At 37.8% G+C, this 19,729-nt stretch overlaps 2 protein-coding genes across 2 annotated transcripts; one reads left to right on the top strand and one right to left on the bottom strand.

The window, feature by feature from the left end:
* The first annotated feature begins 8,184 nt into the window (after positions 1 to 8,184).
* LOC307146906 (bone morphogenetic protein 2-B) lies at positions 8,185 to 10,825 on the top strand. Its single transcript, XM_079851245.1, has 5 exons — positions 8,185 to 8,509; positions 8,594 to 8,721; positions 9,342 to 9,458; positions 9,559 to 9,742; positions 10,263 to 10,825. Exons 1-5 carry the CDS (start codon positions 8,239 to 8,241, stop codon positions 10,673 to 10,675), a joined length of 1,113 nt encoding a protein of 370 aa, XP_079707371.1. The 5' UTR covers positions 8,185 to 8,238; the 3' UTR covers positions 10,676 to 10,825.
* Positions 10,826 to 11,054: 229 nt separating this feature from the next.
* On the bottom strand, positions 11,055 to 19,593 carry LOC307146907 (uncharacterized protein). The gene is made up of 3 exons (XM_079851246.1): positions 19,254 to 19,593; positions 18,908 to 19,151; positions 11,055 to 17,928 (listed from the first exon to the last, which is right to left on the bottom strand). The coding sequence occupies exon 3, from the start codon at positions 17,823 to 17,825 to the stop codon at positions 12,063 to 12,065; it is 5,763 nt and encodes a 1,920-aa protein (XP_079707372.1). The 5' UTR covers positions 17,826 to 17,928; positions 18,908 to 19,151; positions 19,254 to 19,593; the 3' UTR covers positions 11,055 to 12,062.
* Positions 19,594 to 19,729: the final 136 nt, after the last annotated feature.

A 19,729-nucleotide genomic window follows, 5' to 3' on the forward strand; every position in this document is an offset into this window, starting at 1 on the left:
CTTTCTTTCTTTCTTTCTTCATCACCTTTTCTCCTCACAATGCAAAACGTTCATGGTCATAAACAGGCCTGGAGAAAGCAATTTACATTTTCTTAAGTAAAACTAAAGCACATATATGACAGCAAACAGCTTCGGGTCAATGACAAATAAAAGTGTCCTTGACAAAAAAAAAAATTAAAAAGGATAAAAAAATCATAACAAATTTTACATTATGATTACATTATGATTACATTACATTATATATTATTGGAATTGTTTATTGGAAATTATTGTAAATGTTCTCATTCATGTTGGCTTCATGCGGTTTGGATAGTATTGTTATTAGTATTTTACAATTTTCAAGAAAAGGTATAATTTTATCACTTAGATTTAATGTCAAGTGGTGTAACCAAGTAAAAAGTTACATATTTTTATACATTTTGAATACATGTGACTATGCACATCTAAATCTTTTTTTATTATTATTATTATTCATAAATATAATTATATTTTGTCGCACCCCATGACATTTTACAACCTGCACTGCACTATCCTTGCCTTGTCATTAAAAAAAAGGTAAAATTATCTGATATTTTAAGAAATTGATTGAGCTTGACACGCATTCCTGAGGGTCCTCTCCATTATATAATTTCTTGATATTTCCTAAATGAATTTTAAAACAGAAATTAGTTTTTAAAAAATCATTTACATTTTTGAATCTGTTAAATAAATTGATCGAGAGGACAAAATGACTGTCACACCATTCATTGACCCTATTATTATTATTTCCCCAAGTAAAGCTAAAGGTGAAGCACAAATCTGAAAGCAACATCTGAATCTTTATTACGACTTTAAACCAAAATGAGCATTAAAGGGGTGGTTGATTATGATTTCACTTTTCTAACTTTAGTTAGTGTGTAATGTTGCTGTTTTGCATAAACAACATCTGCAAAGTTACGACGCTCAAAGTTCAAAGCAAAGGGAGAGATTTGCTTTTAAAGAAATCGCTTTTTAAGGACTACAACAAACGGCTGGTAGAGACTACACCACATTCCTCCCGGGTTAGTGACATCACCAACCCTAGAATTTACATAAACCCCGCCCCCGGAACACGATTTATAGATCATCAAGACAGAATATGCTAATCAATGACTAGAAGATAACTACACATAAGCTTCATGAATTCATCAACTAACCATTCAGAAATGTCCTGTTGCTTCTACATGTTGTCACTTCTTCTTGAGTCTCTCCATCATTGTCTGACTCCGATTTGAACATAAAAGGTTAAAAGTTTTTCCAGTGCATGTCTGTGTGAGTGCAAGCTGTTGTAGCTCCGCCCCCTGTGCCGGGAGCAGCAGCTCATTTGCATTTAAAGGGACACACACAAATAGGTGCGTTTCTGCTCACCCTCAAAAAGTGACAACTTTAACATGCTATATAAAAATATCTGTTGGGTATTTTGAGCTAAAATTTCACATACACACTCTGGGGACATCAGAGACTTATTTTACATCTTATGAAAAGGGCATTATAACACCCCTTTAAAGGAGAAAAGTCTTTACCCACCTAATCTGTAACCTCCTGGAAGTTTAGAAGCCTTTTTGCTTAATTTACTTCTATTCTCAGCCGGCTCCCTGGCTGTTTTCACAGGGACATCACTGCAGGACTCTCGTTTCATACCGCGCCTGCCAGCTGACTCATGAAAAACACACAGCAACGCTCCAGTGTCTCGTTGCATTTAGCACTTACACTAACCAAACCCCACTGTTATTGTAGCTCAACACTGAGGAATATGCTGAATGCCTCTTCTGAGCACCTTGCTTGTTTTCTGAAGGAGCAGCCCTCCTGCATTTCTATTTATGTTTCGAAAATGAGCCTTTCCCTATGCAGTATATAATGGATTGAGACCTGGAGAACAAGGCCACAAACTAACATGTTCAATGGAAATACACAGATTCACTGGCTGATCAAACACAATCAGACGCAACGTGCAATACATGTCCCATGCTCTGGTAGATTCATCACTCCTCATTCACTAATATAATCATACAAGCTGTGTACAGAAAGAGTTTGCAGTATGTTTAAATGATCTCAGATCTACATTGCACATCATTTTTGTTACTCTGAAATCAATTATATTATACTACAAATTGAACGTGTGATTTGCAATGTGTTTTTTAAATCCATCATCTAATTCATCACTGTGTCATTTTACAGCATGTCAGGCATCTAAAACTGGCATGATACATCGCTGTTGTCTCGCTCTGGTGACACTGATTCAACACTGAAAGACGCAATGCAAAATATGCACATAACATACAGAAACACAGGCAGCTTGGGAATAGACGAGTGAGAGGGATGAATAAAAAAGGCAGAATCTGAGAGTAAAGACAGACAGATGGGCCTGGAAGGGAGAGAGGAGGTCCAACTTGGCCCGTTGAAGTGTTTCTTATGTAATACCACACTCGTACTTGTGTGCCAAAGCTTTTTAGCATGTTTGTAAACCTGGCAGGTCTAAAGCGCAGCTTTGAAATCAATATTTGAAATAAGATTTCATCTGTCTTCTATCCGAAGAATTCTTTCAGACAGAACTGAACCTGCCATGCCGTATCCATTTTATTGCAATTGATGGGTTTGTGGCCTAATTAACTCGATCTTTTGTCTAAAACATCAACATTCTTGACCGGGGCAGAAGGTTATGGTGTGTGTGTGTGTGTGTGTGCAATTAAAAACTCAGTGTAAGAGCGGTTTCCTTACAAAATATCAGTCTGGAAAAGTTTAAGACACAGCAAATGGCAGATGTGTATGACGATTTCAAGAATAACGACGTAATGTTTTAAGAATAATTTCATAATTGGCCTTTTACGAGTCATAATATTATGAGATTAAATTTGTAATGAAAAAAAACATTCTTCTCATAATTTATATTATAATTCTCATGTATTTGCATAATATAGCGACTTTAACCTCATATTCATGTAACTGACTTTATTCTCAAAATACTAAACTGACTTTATTCCCATAATCTCATGTTTATTTTTGAAATGCTATGATTTGCTTGTAAAAAGGCCTATTATAAGATTATTCTAAAATGGAAAATTATATAGTTGCTTTTTTATATTGAAAAATATAGTTTATGTCTATATATATATAATTGAATTGAATTGAATTTATTTGACAAGTTTAAAAAACTGTACAAAATAACTAGTATCCCATATACTTTAAAAACTGTTAGGATAAAGACACAATAAAGCTGATGGATTATTTCCATTGTGTTCCTACGTTATTAAAACGCATGAAGGCATGTACAAAGGAGACAAGGCAAAATAAACACAATAATCACATAATATACATCCGATATTTTACATTTAAAACACAAAAATCCTAACTATAATCACCAAAGTCTTAAATAAAATAAAATGAATTAAATACAAAGCTATATACAGTTGTTAAGGCACCAGTGAAAGCTTTTGACCAGTTTTTATGGTATTAAATGTAATTCCATTAATGTGAGCTGTAGCTCTAAGGAATCCCTTGGGTATCCCGTGAACGAGCGGGACGGTCCACTCCTCAGTATCGACGCTGATCAGGTGTTTTACCACCCACACTGTTTGCAATGGCAGCGTCCCAATGACTATCTGTCAGCATCGGCCACTACTGTTTGATTACAGTGTGCCACATGTCTCAGTCAACACATGCTGCGACACACATGTGTATATGTGTGTTTGGGGGAGAGAGGAAGTATCAGGTGTGGGTTTGGTTAACAGAGGGCTTTTCCTCTGTCAGTACGCAGTCTCCGGGACCCGTGGGCATCAGGCGCTGAAAGCTCGGACTCTGTCCCAACACATGTGAAGAGGGTTCAGTGCGGTTATACATGAGAGAGAGAGAGAGAGAGAGAGAGAGAGAGAGAGAGAGAGAGAGAGAGAGAGAGAGAGAGAGAGAGAGCGAGAGAGCAATGCAGACAAGACAATTCCTTCTGTTTTTTCTCTATTGATTTAATCTTAAACCTGTAAAGCCTGACATATGAAATAATACATATACTGTACATTTCCAATAATTCCCAATAATTCCAATAATTTTTTATATATATATATATATATATAAATTATTGGAATTATTGGAAATGTACTCTTTATTCATATTGGCTTCATGCGGTTGTGATAGTATTGTTATTAGTATTTTACAATTTTCAAGAAAAAGGTGTAATTTATGTATATATATCCGTTCTGTTAATGTTTTTTAAATAAAGAATTTTTGTTATAAATATATATATATATATATATTAACTATAAAACATTTGCATATGTGTTTTTTGTTGATTTTTGATAAATCATGCTTTTATGCCTCACATTTTATGATATGATATTAAGTTTATACACGAGTAGGAAAAAAGGCCCAAACTGAGCAAAATTTAGCAATTTTGTGCAGATGCTGATATTTATATGGCCAGAAAGTAAGATGAGATACTGGTGCTTGTAATGTAAATCAATTAGATATTTGTATAGCAGATACTTTCATAAAATGCATAAATATCAGTTATCAGTCTCTATCTGCCAATAAAATAGTAAGATGATATTTAAATGCTTAGTTTTATGATCAAAGCTCTGTAGTTTTAAAACATATAATGCAATGCAATACAATGATGATAGAGACAATAAGAAAAAAAGCCTAATGCATCATTTAATATTTTAGCCTTACTTTTCTGAAACGTGATGTATGGTCCAGTCCACTTGAAATATTGCTAACAATATAAAAGTTATTGTTTTTACTTTAAAAATCAGTGAAGATTTCACAGCAAAAAGACCTGTGAACCACGAGCTGAAGGAGGACATTTTTACAATTATAAAATGACTTTTACTTGCTAAAAAAAAAAAGTCTAAGCTATTAATCAGAAGACATGTAGTAGATTGTGTGCAACAGCAAATTTTTGATCATATTGATTATTAGGAGGCGTTAGAAATGTCCATATCAGGTAACACTGGCATAACCATAATGATATTTAAACATTTTCACCGAACCACCTAAAGCATGGTCAGTTTTCATAAGGTTTAAATAGCGATATACATGAGAGCTCTGGAAATCTGCAGTCTACAGATATCCTCAAGTTCTTTGAGAGATATATACAGTCTCAGTAAATCCTTTCACAAATAGAGCCTTCAAGCCAATCAAATATCCAAGAAAAACACGAAACCCTGAATATGTGGCTGTGATCTGTTGAAGGATGACTACATCTCTGCTTTGGTCTTAAAACCCTTTTTAAATGTTAGATATTCCAAACACGCACTTGGCGGATAAACGCAATCCCTCCGGCTCATACTGTAATTTAGAGAAGAGTTTCTACGGCCATTAAGAGAACAGATCATCTTACTGTAAAAAGCTGATTCAGTGCATTCACCATCTTATACAGTATGTCAATGTCTAAATGAGAATGTCTGTGTCTTTGTGCTTTAGCTTCTAATGAGATGTAATATCTGGCCAAAATCAGTCACTTTATTTGATAGTCTGTACGAGAACCTTTGCATTAGCATACACTGTTTTGATTAGGGTTAGAAAGTTGATCTTAGTTAAGTTACTTAGTCAATGTCTGTTGGGGAGCATCTAAATACAGAGTTATCAGATATTAAGCAGACAGTCTAATACTCTAATGACTAGTTGACATGTAGTTGCAAAGTTACTTGTAGTAGAATGTCTAAAGTGGACCATCGAAATGAAGTATTATCATTTGATCAATTACCATCAACATTCTTTTCCTCAAAGAGCCATTGAAACATAATAAACCTGTATATTTTTCAAGAAAATAACCTGTGAGAAGCACCTCTAAACAAACCGACTAATTGCTAAGCATAACAGACTCAAAAAGAGGAAATGAGAAATAAGTGGCAGAGATATGAGAAATGAAACAGCGGCTCCTGTAAACTACCCGTTCACCATTCTCATCTTTAACCCAAACAGCCCTAAACACTTCACCCCCAGGTCAAAGAAAATTCAATCATTCTGAAAACATAAAACACCCGGCCTCCCATAATCCCCCAGTGGTATGTTTCCACTTTAGCAATAATTGTATTTTCTCTTCAGATATCTAATAGAACAGCAGCAGCAATGGCTTGGTGCTTGTTTAATTTCTTCCATCTGTTCTCTTTTGGACCCAAAGAGATGTAGAACAAAAGGGGGAGGCCATTAATAGGAGTACAGTTTACAGAAGTGCCAGCAGAGCCTGTAGGTTCGGTCTCGAACAGGCCAAGGATTTCACCTCGTACTTTCAGGCAGAGAAATCTTTCCTCAAATCCTCGAACGCATGGAGCAGCTCATTCATCTTTATGAAGATCTCCAAAAGACTGTTGTCAAAATGTTTATGCAATTCTGTATATAATCAGCGGATGGAATTTGAAACTCTGAACAATATATTTTTAATGGGGAATAATGGCAGGGTGCTTTCAGTTTGCGCCATGAAGAAAAAAAAATTTAATGCATGGACTCAAAAATACCTGTCCTTAATAACTACTGAATTGTGAGGCAGCTCGGGTACTTATGTATGAAGCATTGAGTATTAAGTAATACATTTCACTGCGAAAATGCCCAGACTGCTCAACTTCTCTGCTGTAAAGCATCAGCCAAGAAGCAAGCGCTTGCAGATGTGTTGAAACGAAAGATGTTTCCTTAGTCATCTGCGCCATCTAGAGGAGAAAACAGATAGTGATATCCAAATCCCTTATATATGAGACACTTTGGGGGATTTTACTACATCCTTTTTGTGCATACTTTTGTGAACGTGTCACTTGAGGGAGTCGTTTTTATGCAGCTATATTGAAGAGTTAAAGAAAAGATAATTGTTCATCCCATGCTATATTCATTTCTACGAATCTGTTCCCTCAATGATTCTTGAGTACTGGGACAAAACAGCAGACAAAACTAAAATACAACTGCATGAATCAAGAAATAATCACTATAGGGCAAAACAATCAGATACAAAAAAATACTGTCAGTTATTGTACATACTGTATGTAGCTTTCATTACAGTAAATAAATGAATTAATCATACCCTATGGGTTCAAACTGATTTGACCATTGAATTGTTATCACACTACAAAAATAAATAAATTGTTTTTCAGTAAAATATCTATGCATTTTTAAATCAAGATACATTTACTTGAGAAGCAAAATGATGAGATATAAAGTCTTGTTTTCTGAAAAATGTATCAAAATTAAGTGAGTTAAAACAAACAACAAATATCTGCAAAAGATTACCCCAGATTTTTTTTTGTATAAATAAACAAACAAACAAAAAAATCTAGATTAAAAAATATTTACATATTTGTAAACAAGTCAGAATATCACAGGTGCGAAGCCTTATAAAGTTTATATAAATTGTATAGTTTATAACCTATCCATCTTTTAGGACATAATACTTATGTTTATTTAAATAAATAAAAACTAAACTCTCTAAAGTTGAAGTTATATTTGATTGGATGTGAAGTACTGATCGTCTGGTTAGTGGTCTGGAGTTTGTTGATGGGGATCATCTGAAGACACACAGATGCCGTACAGAAAATGAAGGGCAAACAGTGAGTAAATCTTCATTTCCATTTGCGTCATAGTCATGTCATTGCGTTTGCTTCTGTCACTATGTGGGGGATCTGGTTGTACAGAGATAACAGACAACAACCTGCTAAAACCAACAAGGACTTGCAGCAATTTCCAACATTCGTCTCTTCATTGATGTTATCTTCTAATGACGTCTAAACCAGATCCAACACACCTTCATTGGTGAATTAAGCTGTAAAATATTATACGATATTATTGTAATATTCACCAATAGGCTTAAATTAAATATGGCCTTAAACTCTAAATGAGGCAATTACATAAACATAAAAAAGTATTCATGGTATTTGTCATAGACAAAAGTGAAGATGGCATGAGCTCAAATTGTCTATGCTAGACCTAAAATTGCAAAGAAGGCACATTTTTTTATGAAAGGTATGTGTAAGAGAAAAGGCAGCCTTAATGGTGTATGTATCTGATTTATTAATATGAGGCAGACAGTTTACTTAACTTTAGTCATGATGTTTGACCTGAAAGGCTGTCTGTTCACTCTTATCTGTGCAGGTGAGCAAACAAACCCTTGTGTAAACTGAGATGTAAATTTATAGTTGGTTTGGATGCACTGTCACACCAGTCCATCTGCAGTATAGGTGCAAATTCATACTAGAAGAGGATATTCGGGTTGTTGCATTGGTCAAATTAAGATCTGCACGGTCAGAAATGAAGTTACTGAACATTTATCTCTTTGGGATTTTTGCTTTTGTGTCATCCGATGTCATTTCCACCTCAACAGATGTGCAAAAGATAACAGTCGCAATTAAGATGCGCATCTGGAATGAAATATTCCAGATGAAAGATTTGACACGCAATGTTCCGACCAATAGGAAGGCACCTGAGTTCATGATGGAGTTATATGATGCCGTTGCGGACTCGAACGGAACGCTGAAAAACTCGAAAGTTCTGGAAGGAAATATTGTTAGAAGTTTCGAAGGTGCGTACATGTAAATGGTGAAATGCCTGATGTTACACTGGATGTTTTAGATGCTAATGCGGAGATTTTATTTTTCTAATCTAGGACAGTCCAGCGGCTCATATCACTTCTTTAATCTGACATCATTCGGACAGGACGAGCGCGTGATCAAAGCAGAATTCCGATGGTTTCGCCATAAACAGCCTTTTATGGGACGTCATCATTTTTACCAAGTAAGTTGGGCATTTAAGTAGCCTACTTTAAAAGTCGATTTAAGTATGCAGCGGATTATACAGTATAGGCAAAAGATCATTTTAAAAGAAACGCCAGTAGCCCAGATAACAAGATACATCCTAAGAACGTTTTACTAACGTTCCCATTAATTATGAAAACGTTATTTCTTGAATGTTCTCTCAAAGTTCAAAACGTCCAGTTTTTAAAACGTTTTTATTTAGGCTATTATTATATAGGCTTAATGAATGTTAAGAGAATATTCCATTTTAGAATTTTACAAACATACTTGTTTTGAAAGTTATTTGAAAGATCTAAAACAAGTATTGACATTTAAAAAACATTAGACGAACATCCAACGGTTTCAGAAAAAAAAAAAACTTTCCTTGAATAATATATAAATATATTTTGTGCTAACATTTTGAGAACATTACGAAAGACCTGATAACTTTGAACAAATGTTCTATTAACGTTACATTAAGAATGTTTGTTCATTACTTTGAGAGAACCTTGCTGGAACGTTCTAAGAACGTTCCCTGTTAGCTGAAACGTTCAAGGCTGTTAATGTTCGTCACAAGTAGCCTTGTCTTACAGAAAACTCAACCAGAAAACTCTGTTTTAGATCGACCTGTATGAAGTGCTGGACAGCAGACCCAAACCTTGGCGAGGGAATTTGATCAGCTCAAGGTTATTACCTGTCTACACCAAAGGATGGGAGGTATTCAACATCACACAAATGGTAAAAAAATATATATATATTTTTTTATGAAGAGGAAAACAAATTGTAATCATTTTGTTTGTGCTGCTGTTGCAAAAAATAACTCCTACATTTTTAACAGGTGAGCAAATGGATTCTTCACAGCGGTACAAATAATGGTATCCTGGTCGTGACTGCTTTACCTTCAGGGAACTGGTTTGAGTCCCGCATTCAGATGGATAGGCAGTCAGATGAGACAAATGCGTATTTGGTTATATATTCAGATGACGGACGAAAGCACTACCAACACCCACCTTTCTACACAGGTAATTAAGCCATAAAACATACTGAAATTCTCCAGACACACGTATAATATATGGGTGTTTTCTAGACTATGGGTACTTTTGGCCCTGTGGTCTTTCAGAAAATAAACTTTCTTAAAACACTTTTCGCACTTATTTATTTATGGATATACAACGAGCCACAATGGCATTTCCATCACATCTCAAATAGCATAGGAAATGGGTGGAAATGTTCATATTTTAAGACTGAAAGTCTGGGTCTGTGACAAGGGTAAAACAATACAATAAGAGGCATTTTAAAAGTAGAACAATTATTGATGAAGTCCTGGTAAAAGTTTCCAGATTTTTTTTTGATTTTTTTATGAGACATTCGTATAACAAAAATAAAAAAGTTGAAATCTGTTTAGAGAAAAATCAACCTCAGGGACATAAAAGGACCTAAAGTTGAAGAAAGACTCATATTGATAACTAAATATAATGCATAATGAAGAGTGCGTATCATGTGTGTGAGAAAGTTCTGATGTCATTGTTGACTCTCTTTTAGGACAAAATATCAACACATCCCTTAAATTCCTGGAGCCTACTGAAAGTTTAGTGAAGTCAACAATGCGGAAGCGCAGGAGCGTGCGTGCCTTAACTTCCACATGCCAGAGAACAAACCTCTACGTAGACTTCACTAAGATTGGCTGGTCAGGGTGGATAATATCTCCCAGAGGTTATAATGCATACAGTTGCATGGGCTCGTGTCCGTTTCCGCTGGGCGAAGGTCTACGGGCTACGAATCACGCTACCGTGAGATCCATCATGAACGCGCTGAAACTATCAAAGGAGGCGGGAAAACCGTGCTGTGTTCCTGATGTGCTTCACCCCATCAGCCTCCTGTACTTCGATGATGAGGAAAATGTCGTTCTAAAACAGTATAACGACATGGTTGCGGGCAGTTGTGGCTGCCATTAAAATACGAAACGGCAAGATGTAAACTTATGTTGACGTGTACTGTGCCACACTTCAATCAAATGTACATTTAGATAGCATTATTTTTAGTTGATATTTGTATGGGTATTTGTAAGTCTAAACCAAATTAAAGATATTAAATGCAAGCAATACAATAATGTCTTTTATAAGTGTGAAACAGATCTACCTCTATCATTATGAGCAAACTACTGTGATTGAAAAATGACCTTTCAGACTTAGAAACGTCATACTTGAAGCTCAACTCTATTAAGCTTGTTACATAGTAAGCTTAAAGTTTGTGCTGCCAGTACTTACATTGGAATAGTTGGTCATCCTGAGAAATACGTGCATATTGTCAGACAAGCCTGACCCAGATGAGTCACGTTGAGTTCCTTTATTTTCTCAGCCAATGATGTGTGTCGTGACAAATACCACATAATGTTGCAACCCAATTTTACAGCAGGTTTAGCAGGTGATAAGAGACTCGCAGACCTCCTATTCACCACTTGGTGGTGGCAGAAAAATAATCAGCAATGACGACTTTTGAATGGAGAAAAATGCTGGTATTTTTCAATGTTTTTTCCACCATTATTTGAAATCATTTTCCAATGCTGGGTTGTTGTGGTGGTGCAGTCTATTTCAGATAACCTGGTGGGATTAAACAGCATGTGGTCATGGTTGGTCACTGTGTCACAGTGTCAATCAGATGATCTCTTCCTATCTAAGTCTATCAGAATAATCTGCAGTGAGGGATATAGACTTTATACTGCAAGTCTAAACTATAAACCGTCTTTGGATAAAATAGCAAGATAATCAAAATTAGATCATTAAACAATTGCTCATTGATGATGCTTTTATTGGAATGGTTATTTTCTGAAGCAACAATCCATTTAAATGGATTCATTCCAAAATGCACCCTGAAAAGTGATGCAATCAGCATTTGTCAAATATACCATTTTAAGCATATAAAACACATTAACTATGTTAATTTCTTAATTTTTACAATACTTTTCGGCTGTGAAAAATACTGTGGACTAATGTATTTTCAAACCTCAAATGCAAGATGTATCAAAATAATCTGTTAAATATTTTTGTGAAAGCAACACTACTTTCAATAAGGCGCAAATCCAAATCTCAACCTCCTGTTACAAATAGACAAGTGCTTTTAACAGCAGGAGAACTAGGTATTTGCCATACTTTAAGAAGAAATAAACATGTACAATCCACGACTTGTGTACTATAAACAAAGAACGGCATACATACTACAAAAACTTTTTTTCCATATCACACCAGACTGCAAGTTGGAAACAGTGAAAACTGCATTAGTCTACAAACAAAACAAATCCCTGATTTCAGTCACGTTCAATCTCTGGACCATCCACTGATGTTGTCATCTCACACTGTCAATTTCCTCTTCAGGGGTGTGTTCTTGTGATATATACACTGACTCAATGTAAGGATTTACTTCTTCATTATTTATCTGATAAAAGTCCTCCTGTTTCGTGCTAGGTTCAAAGTCTTCCAGCTCATCCGGAGGAATCATAGATCCTGCAGTCCTGACAACAGACTTCTGTGATGATACAGGCACTGGAGCAAAGCCATGATACAGCATAAGTGGTGGTGTGTTCATAACCTCCATTGGTGGAGCCTCGGGAGAATGTACTGGCAGTTGCACGTAACTTTTAGTTTCTGGGTCAAAGAAAGTTTTCGTTTTGACCTGTACAGGGATATCCACCAGAAAGTACTGTCCAGAGTCAGGGTCCTGTAAAAGCTTTCTCTGGGTGATCGGGAAGGACTGTGTTCCAAGATTAGTGGTTGGTGCATAAGTGTGATCAATGCTGTTGTGGCGCAAAGGTAATGCCTTTGGATTAGAATACTGTGATCCTTCTATTAAAAAATTAGATTTAACTTCACCACCAGTGCGACTTGACATGTTTTCATGTTTTTCCCTTAGAAATCTATCCAGACTTTGAGTCCTACGTTCCAGTTTCTTGGGCAAGTGTTTTTCATTGCTTCGACTTAATCGATCACTGTCATTACTTATATTGCCGTTCTCCAAATGATCCCCTTGGTTTGATGTGCCATCTTGTTGTTTCTCAGTGCGGTGGCCCTTTGAGTCACTGGTTTGTCTTTTTTTGTCTTTGGATGCATGTTGCAGTTTTTTACTAGGTTCATTCTCTTCTATGTTTTGACTCTTTTGACCACTGTGGTGTCTAGCATGCTTCTCGCTTCTTTGAGTTTTGGGCTCCGTTGTGTCATTGAGATGTTCGCTGTGTTTACCGCTGATTAGGTCAATGCTGAGCGATCTGTGTTCTGATCTGTCAAGTAATTTGTCAGTGCTGTGGTGTCTCCTCTCAGCCTTGTGACTGACACTTTTGTCACTGCTTCTGCCTTTACGCTCAGGTTTGCTTTTAGCTTCAGCCTTTTGTATCCTACGTGTGGTGAGCTTCATGGCTCGGCGCAGAGCCTTTTCAGTTTTTGGAGGCACAACAGGTGGCTTGTTCTGACCATTACTGTCATTTCCGCTGCAGACTGACGCAGATCTCTCGCTGGGTGCCTTGGATCCCTCCTCATCCTCTGCTGGTGCAATGCTAGAGCTGTTTTCCTCCATGGCATCCCCTCCACATGTTTCATAGCTTTCCAGGCCCTCAGATAAAGTGCTCACAGCAGAGTGCTGCTCCTCCTCCTCAGACACAGAGCCACTTCCAACTGATAGCTTTCTGCCTGTGACCAGGTGATTTACTGGAAGGGACAATAAATGCATTGCTGGTTGGTTTGTTTTAGGGCTCTTGACTGATGCAGCTGGAGAATGGACACAGTCCTTGCAGAGGTCCAGACCTTCCTCATCTTTCTCAGATCCATTCAAGTGGCCCTTCTGAGAAAGCTGTTGATCTATTTCTACTTGATCCTTGGAGGAATTGTGACTGTGTGATGTTTGTGTTAAGCTTCTAGCTGACTCAATCAAGCTGTGCACCCACCCGCCTTTGCCCACATCACTCGGTTGAGAAACATCAGACTCACTTTCATGGTTGCTTAAAGAGCAGGAATCTATTGTTGGTTTCTGTGAATTCTCCTTCTCCTTTCCATCAACTCTTTCTTTCATGTAGCAGACCTCTGCTTTACTTAAGAGCTCTTCAGGTTGTGACTTTGCCCCCTGTTCTGATTCATGAAATAGAGAGAGCTCACTTGAGTTTGAAGATCGACTGCTGTGATGTGTTTGTTTACCAGTTGATGAGGATATAGTGTGAGATTGCCCAAGGATATCATGTACTGTGATGCTGTCCTTTCTGGTTTTATCGGTTTTAGAAGACTCTGATGACAGTGTTTCAGAAAGTTCCTCATGTTCATCTACAGTTTTTCCCTTTTCTGAGCTTGAAAGTCCAAACAGACGTCCACTGAAGAAGTCTTTCACATAGCTTTTACTAGGGCCTTTGGATTTGTTCTGCTTCTGACCTTCAGAACCCTCTTCCTTCTCGTTTGTTTTTGCCTTGTTGTCTTGCATTTCTTCATTGATGTTGTTTGTGAGATCACGTATAGCTTTTTGGAAGTCTTGGGTGACACTGTGTTTCCTTTTTGTACTCGAATGCTCCTCACCTCTTTCTGTTTCTTTCGAGGAGCTGTTAGACTTTCGTTCACTCTCTGAATCCATCTCCTTGTAGATAATAGAATAAGTCCCACTTTCAGGATCACTGACTGTGAGTTTTGGTGGAACAAATTTATGTTTCATTTTGTCTTTTGGAGCCTTTTCTTTGGGTCCCTCTTCCATAGACTTTTCGCAGCTTGTATCTTCAACAGGCTGACCTTTCTGAGCATCCTTGAGGTTCACCTTACTTTCTTTGTCATATTTCTCTTTCAGAGACAATACATTTCCTCTTGTGGGGCCTCGATTCTTTGATCGACTTGACTGAACTTTGTCAACTTCCCTACTTTCCATGTCCTCAGTTTTGACTGTAGCGTCACCTTCTCTTTTAAAGTCAGAATTACTTTCTATCTTTTCACCTACTCTGTTATTACTATGAGAATTACTTCTCCTTCTTCTTGGGAGTATCTCAGGTTTAAAGGAACTAACGCCCGACTCTTCCTCACACTGTCCCACACTGCTAAGATTGCTACTTTTCAAATTATCACCTGTTTTTGTGCATGTATTTTTATTCATCAACTCTTTCTTTTGGCATAATTTATCATCCTTGCTGACATTATCTGTTTTGCTTTCTTGATTTTCTAGGCACAATCTGTCCCTTTCATTATATTTTATAGGTCCTGCATGCTGGCACTGCCCAATAGATGCTTCCTGCTTACAGGGCCTGGCTAATTTTACCTCAGCCACATGACTTTCACCATGTTTGGCTATGTCTTCTGACCTCGTTTGACCAGTCTGCCAATTTGTTTTAAAAGCAGATACAGTATTCTGACCTTTGCCATCCTTTGCACTTTTCTCCCTCTCATTCAGCATGAACATACTAGACTGTTGGTCCTCTCCACTGGTGGGTAACTCACCACCTTGAGGTTTTTCACAATCAACTCTTTTTATATCAATGAGTGAACCTCCTGCATTGGAGACAGCCTTACTTTTCAACTTTCTTTGCTCTCGTTCAGCAATTACTTCCTCTAAAGCCATTTTGGCCAGGTCGTACTTATCGATGACAACATTCTCCCTCTTTAATGGTGCATTTGTCTTATTAGGCACCTGTTCCATAGATGCAAATAGTGTTCTCTTTTCAGAAATGTTTCTTTTCATCGTTTCAGAGTTACCCTTTTGCTCTCTTTGAGTTTCCAAACCACTCTTTGATGTCATCATTAGCTCTTTAGCTGTGTTAGCCTCTCCTCTTACATGAACCCCTTCTTTCAATGGTGGTCCATCCATTACTTTATCTTTATGTATGTTTGCAATATGCTCCTCTTGTCTTTTCTCTTTTGTTTTTGTATTTTTGGAATGCCTTGACCACTTGTCATTTTCATTTTTATCCTTTATAGTCCCTTTTTCTGCATTAGAACTATCATTATCATTATCTGAACTTACAAATCTCTGGCTTTTAATGTAGTTGTTCTGTCGTGCAGAAAAGACATGCTTTGCTCCTGTCTCCTTTATGTGTGGTTCCTTCTCTTTAACAGGGCTTTTCTGTTCACCGACTATTCCTCTAGTTTTCAACCTATCCTTAATTTGATTTGTACCATCACTAATGACTTGCTCTTCCAGGTTTGGTAAACTTACACTTGGACTTTTACCAGATTTTTTTTCAAGAGATCTTTTGCTATTTAAACCTACAGTGGGTTTAGGGGCATTTAGCGTTGACTCTAAGGGATTATTTTTGCTTTGCAACTCTGCACCTTTAAACAATTTACTTGGATAACTACGCTCTGTGTTATGATCTTTGCTTGCTTTGTCTGTGAAAACCTGTGAACTTGTTTCAACCACAGTTTGAGCATTTGCTCTAATATTAATCTCCTCAGGAGTAGTTTTTCTGTAAAGTTGTAATGAGGGGTAAGTTGCCTTGTTAGCTGCAGGGCTCCTGTCTGATTTTAATTTTCCAGATTGAAGAAGACTCAATGCCAAATAGTCATCTGGCACCCCGCCATTTGCAGGAGAGCAAGTTTGAGTGTCTCCAGTTTCCAGCAAGGGACTCATCTGAGAGATGATGGCTTTGTGACGAGCGGGTGAAATAGTTGTATCTCCTGAAATCTGTTGTATTTCAAGGCCATCTTTTGACACTTCAGGCAGGGGAGACTCTTTGCTTTGATTTGCCACATCCAGACCTTTAAACTTAGGTGGACTGTACATTGTCTTAACCCGTTTTCTATTGTCTTTGAGATTGAACAACAAGCTTGATGCTATGGATTTGTACCCCTCTCTCCTAATCTCAGGCGACGGATGCACGTCTCTCTCCGGGAGTAGTGGGACATCCAGGGCAGTGGGTGAGAGCACAGTTTGCAGTATGTCTGAAGTTCCTGTCCCATGTCTGGAGGGTATCACTGGTGTCAACAGCTGTGAAATACTGAAAGGAGTTGAACTAGCGGAGGTCTGGTCCTCTATTGTCTTCACTTCGTTTTTAAATGTCTGTGCTCTCCTTTCTCCAGCGCTTGTCCTCTCACAGACTGGTGAGTTGATGGAATGTCCCACAGGAGCAGCACTTTTTGCTCTACTTCTGCTTTTTCTCCAGGGAACGCAAGGTTCTGCCCTTTCTGAATTACATCTCTGTTCAGAGGCAAGAGGAGGGTCCTTTGTAGGAATATTGTGCTGGATGTGCTTGGACTCTTTCTCTGGCTTTGGGGCTACACTAGGTGCTGAAGATTGTACAGACGCAACCTGTGGTTTAAGCAAATGAGTCTCACTTTGTATAGGACACTTTTCGACTTTGTTTTCTTCTGATGGGGAAAAACTTAATTTAAAGTGTCCATGTGCTGCGGTTAATTCTTTGTAAAGAGGTGAATCATACCATTCAGGTGGCCTATTGCTTAACATAATCTCCGATATGTGCTCCTGACCAATGGGGAATTTATTAAAATCCCTCCATGACAAGAACGGGCTGAATTCACTGTGGAGGAAAAAGTTTATGGAATTCAGTTTTCTCAGTTTGTTGTTTTTGCTGTGTTTACTCTTAGAGGATTTTCCCGAGGGAACCGATGCATCCTTGCTTGATTTTTTGGCGGATCCTTTTTCATCCGGTTTTAGGTGATTCTTGGCTTGGGAAAGATGTTCCGCTGCTAAACTCTGGTAATCTGAAGAAAACTCAGAGAGCTCTCTTTGGATGCTGAGAAGAGCAGATTTGTCCCATGAATCACCATTTGTCATCTTGGTGCTCTCACCATTCTTTCTGGCTGAAAATACAGCAAAAAGTGCAGAGTCTTTGGATGACTTATTTGATCTACTCAATAAATCATTCGCTCCATTAAGGGGGTGAGAATTAAGTTTTTTGACAGCAGAAAATGAGCTCTCCTGAGTCTTTTTTGAGACACCCTCCACCACTGGCTTGTGGCAGCTGACTGGAGAGGGCGAAAACTCGGAGTCATTGTATATTGCTTCATCTCCAATGCACAAACTCTTGAAAGCTCGATCCGTCAGGCTCATGACCTCACGGTCTATTTCATTCATAAAGCTATCGAGATAGCGGAGGTGCTGCATGCTTGTCCTGTGACGCTTCTCCTGGTTGCTCATGATGAATACGTTTGCCCAGTTCCTTCAGTCTGATGCAGAATTGACCTGGCTTGACACTTCTTGCATTGTCATCACCAGATATTGGAGATTACATTGTGAGAATCTTGCAATGAAAAAAAAGAAATAGAAAATATATCAGTTTTTGCAACAACAGTCAAAAATCATATTTAAAAAATAAATGTTTTGAAATGATGTGGTTGCTAATCTAGCATGTGACTATGTACAGTAAAGAAAGATACAGCATGCCAAACACCAACTATTTTTAGAAGAAGGCAGATGTCTCTCTGCCCTTTCACATACACAGGCCACCTGCACAACCATTGGCAATCGTTTATTAAAACAAATGGATTTTCAAACTATGCAGAAGATTTTTCAGCGTGCCCTGTTCAACAGATCTAATTTTTAACATTGTATGCATTATCTGCAGACACAAATTAGTCATCATGCAGTCGTTTCTTTGCAGCTGCTGTACTGTGTGGTTGATCCTGGTATAACTCATTAACCCATATTTATCCTGACCTGAATCCATTAGCCAGCACTCATCACAGCTTATATCTGTCATGGTGTGGGAATGTGTCTTAAAAGAGACTACAATATAGCATTATTAACCATTTCTGTGTATCTCTTGGAATGTCATCTCAGAAAGCTCGAGAGCTAACCATGCAAGGACAAATCTCGAGATATATTTATGTGCATTTAAAGGCGTGCACTTAGTGGCCAGGAAGTTTTGGACAGCGCAACATTTTTCCACCGCACATAATTCTGTATCAACTTGCAGTCATGGTAATTTCCCCACATCTGTTACTTTATTTATGTGAAAGAAGATCTACAGTACAGTGATAACGCCCTGACTAACCTCAAGGAAAGTTCTTCAAAATAACAGACTGTCTATCATAAAATTATGAAAACGTAAAAGAGCAGCTGAGCTCAACAGATCTTAGCCTTTTTTATTATTGAAAGGAAAATATAATTTACCTTAAGAAAATTTCAAACAGAGCTCCTGTCAGGAATGTAAGCACATGTGTTAAACTTCATTAATTTGATGGTAACAGAGTAATGGCCTGTTTAAGTTTATTCCTTACCTTTTTTGTTTTTTCAGTTTCTGTATTTCGTCCTTGGACAAATCCTTAAAGGTAAATTTCACTCAAGCCACCAAGTGAAATCAGACTTCTCTGTTACTCCGTAAAAGAAGACTATGAAAATGCTCTTCACTGAACACAACCTGAAGCTCATGGTAGATATCCATGTTTCAGAAAGCACTTGAAGGAGGCCGAGGAAGAACGTAGCGAACACACCCTACCGAAATAGTTGCCGGCAAGGCCAGAGCTGTAACACAGGAAGAAGTTAGTGAGCGCAAATATCTGAGCGACTGTTTGGTGTCGAGTGGGCGACAGATGAAATAGAAATGGTCATCTGCTATTTTGGTACCGGTAGCTTGAAGACCTAAGCCGTCTATACCTCTCCGATCCTACAGAGACAACAAGATTTCACATTAACACAGCAGCTCTGGACACATGGGATGTTGTTGTATGGTGGCTGGGATGAGGAGTCGTTTTTCACACAAACAAGGGGAGGTAAATATAGCACCTTGCATCACCCCACAGCAGTGTCACCAAACTCAAAGTGTGGGATGAGTGTCTAATGGAGTCTGATTACCATGACAGACTTCCCACAGTTGTTCAGCTTGTGTCTTTCTAGTACTTCTGCCTCCCCGCTCAGACTGAAAGAGGAAAACATATTTGCTTAGGCTCTGTTTTAATGCTTCATTATGTAAATATATTTATTTGTGCGCTTCACACCTACAGAGAGTGTCATAGAGAGTTATTTAAGTGTCTCTATTTGAGGCAGCCTGTATTTCATACAGTAATCGCCTGTCTTTCTTTCTGGCACACCTTTCATATCTC

This window comes from Squalius cephalus (genome assembly GCF_949319135.1).
Source record: "Squalius cephalus genome assembly, chromosome: 19".
Taxonomy (NCBI): domain Eukaryota; kingdom Metazoa; phylum Chordata; class Actinopteri; order Cypriniformes; family Leuciscidae; genus Squalius; species Squalius cephalus.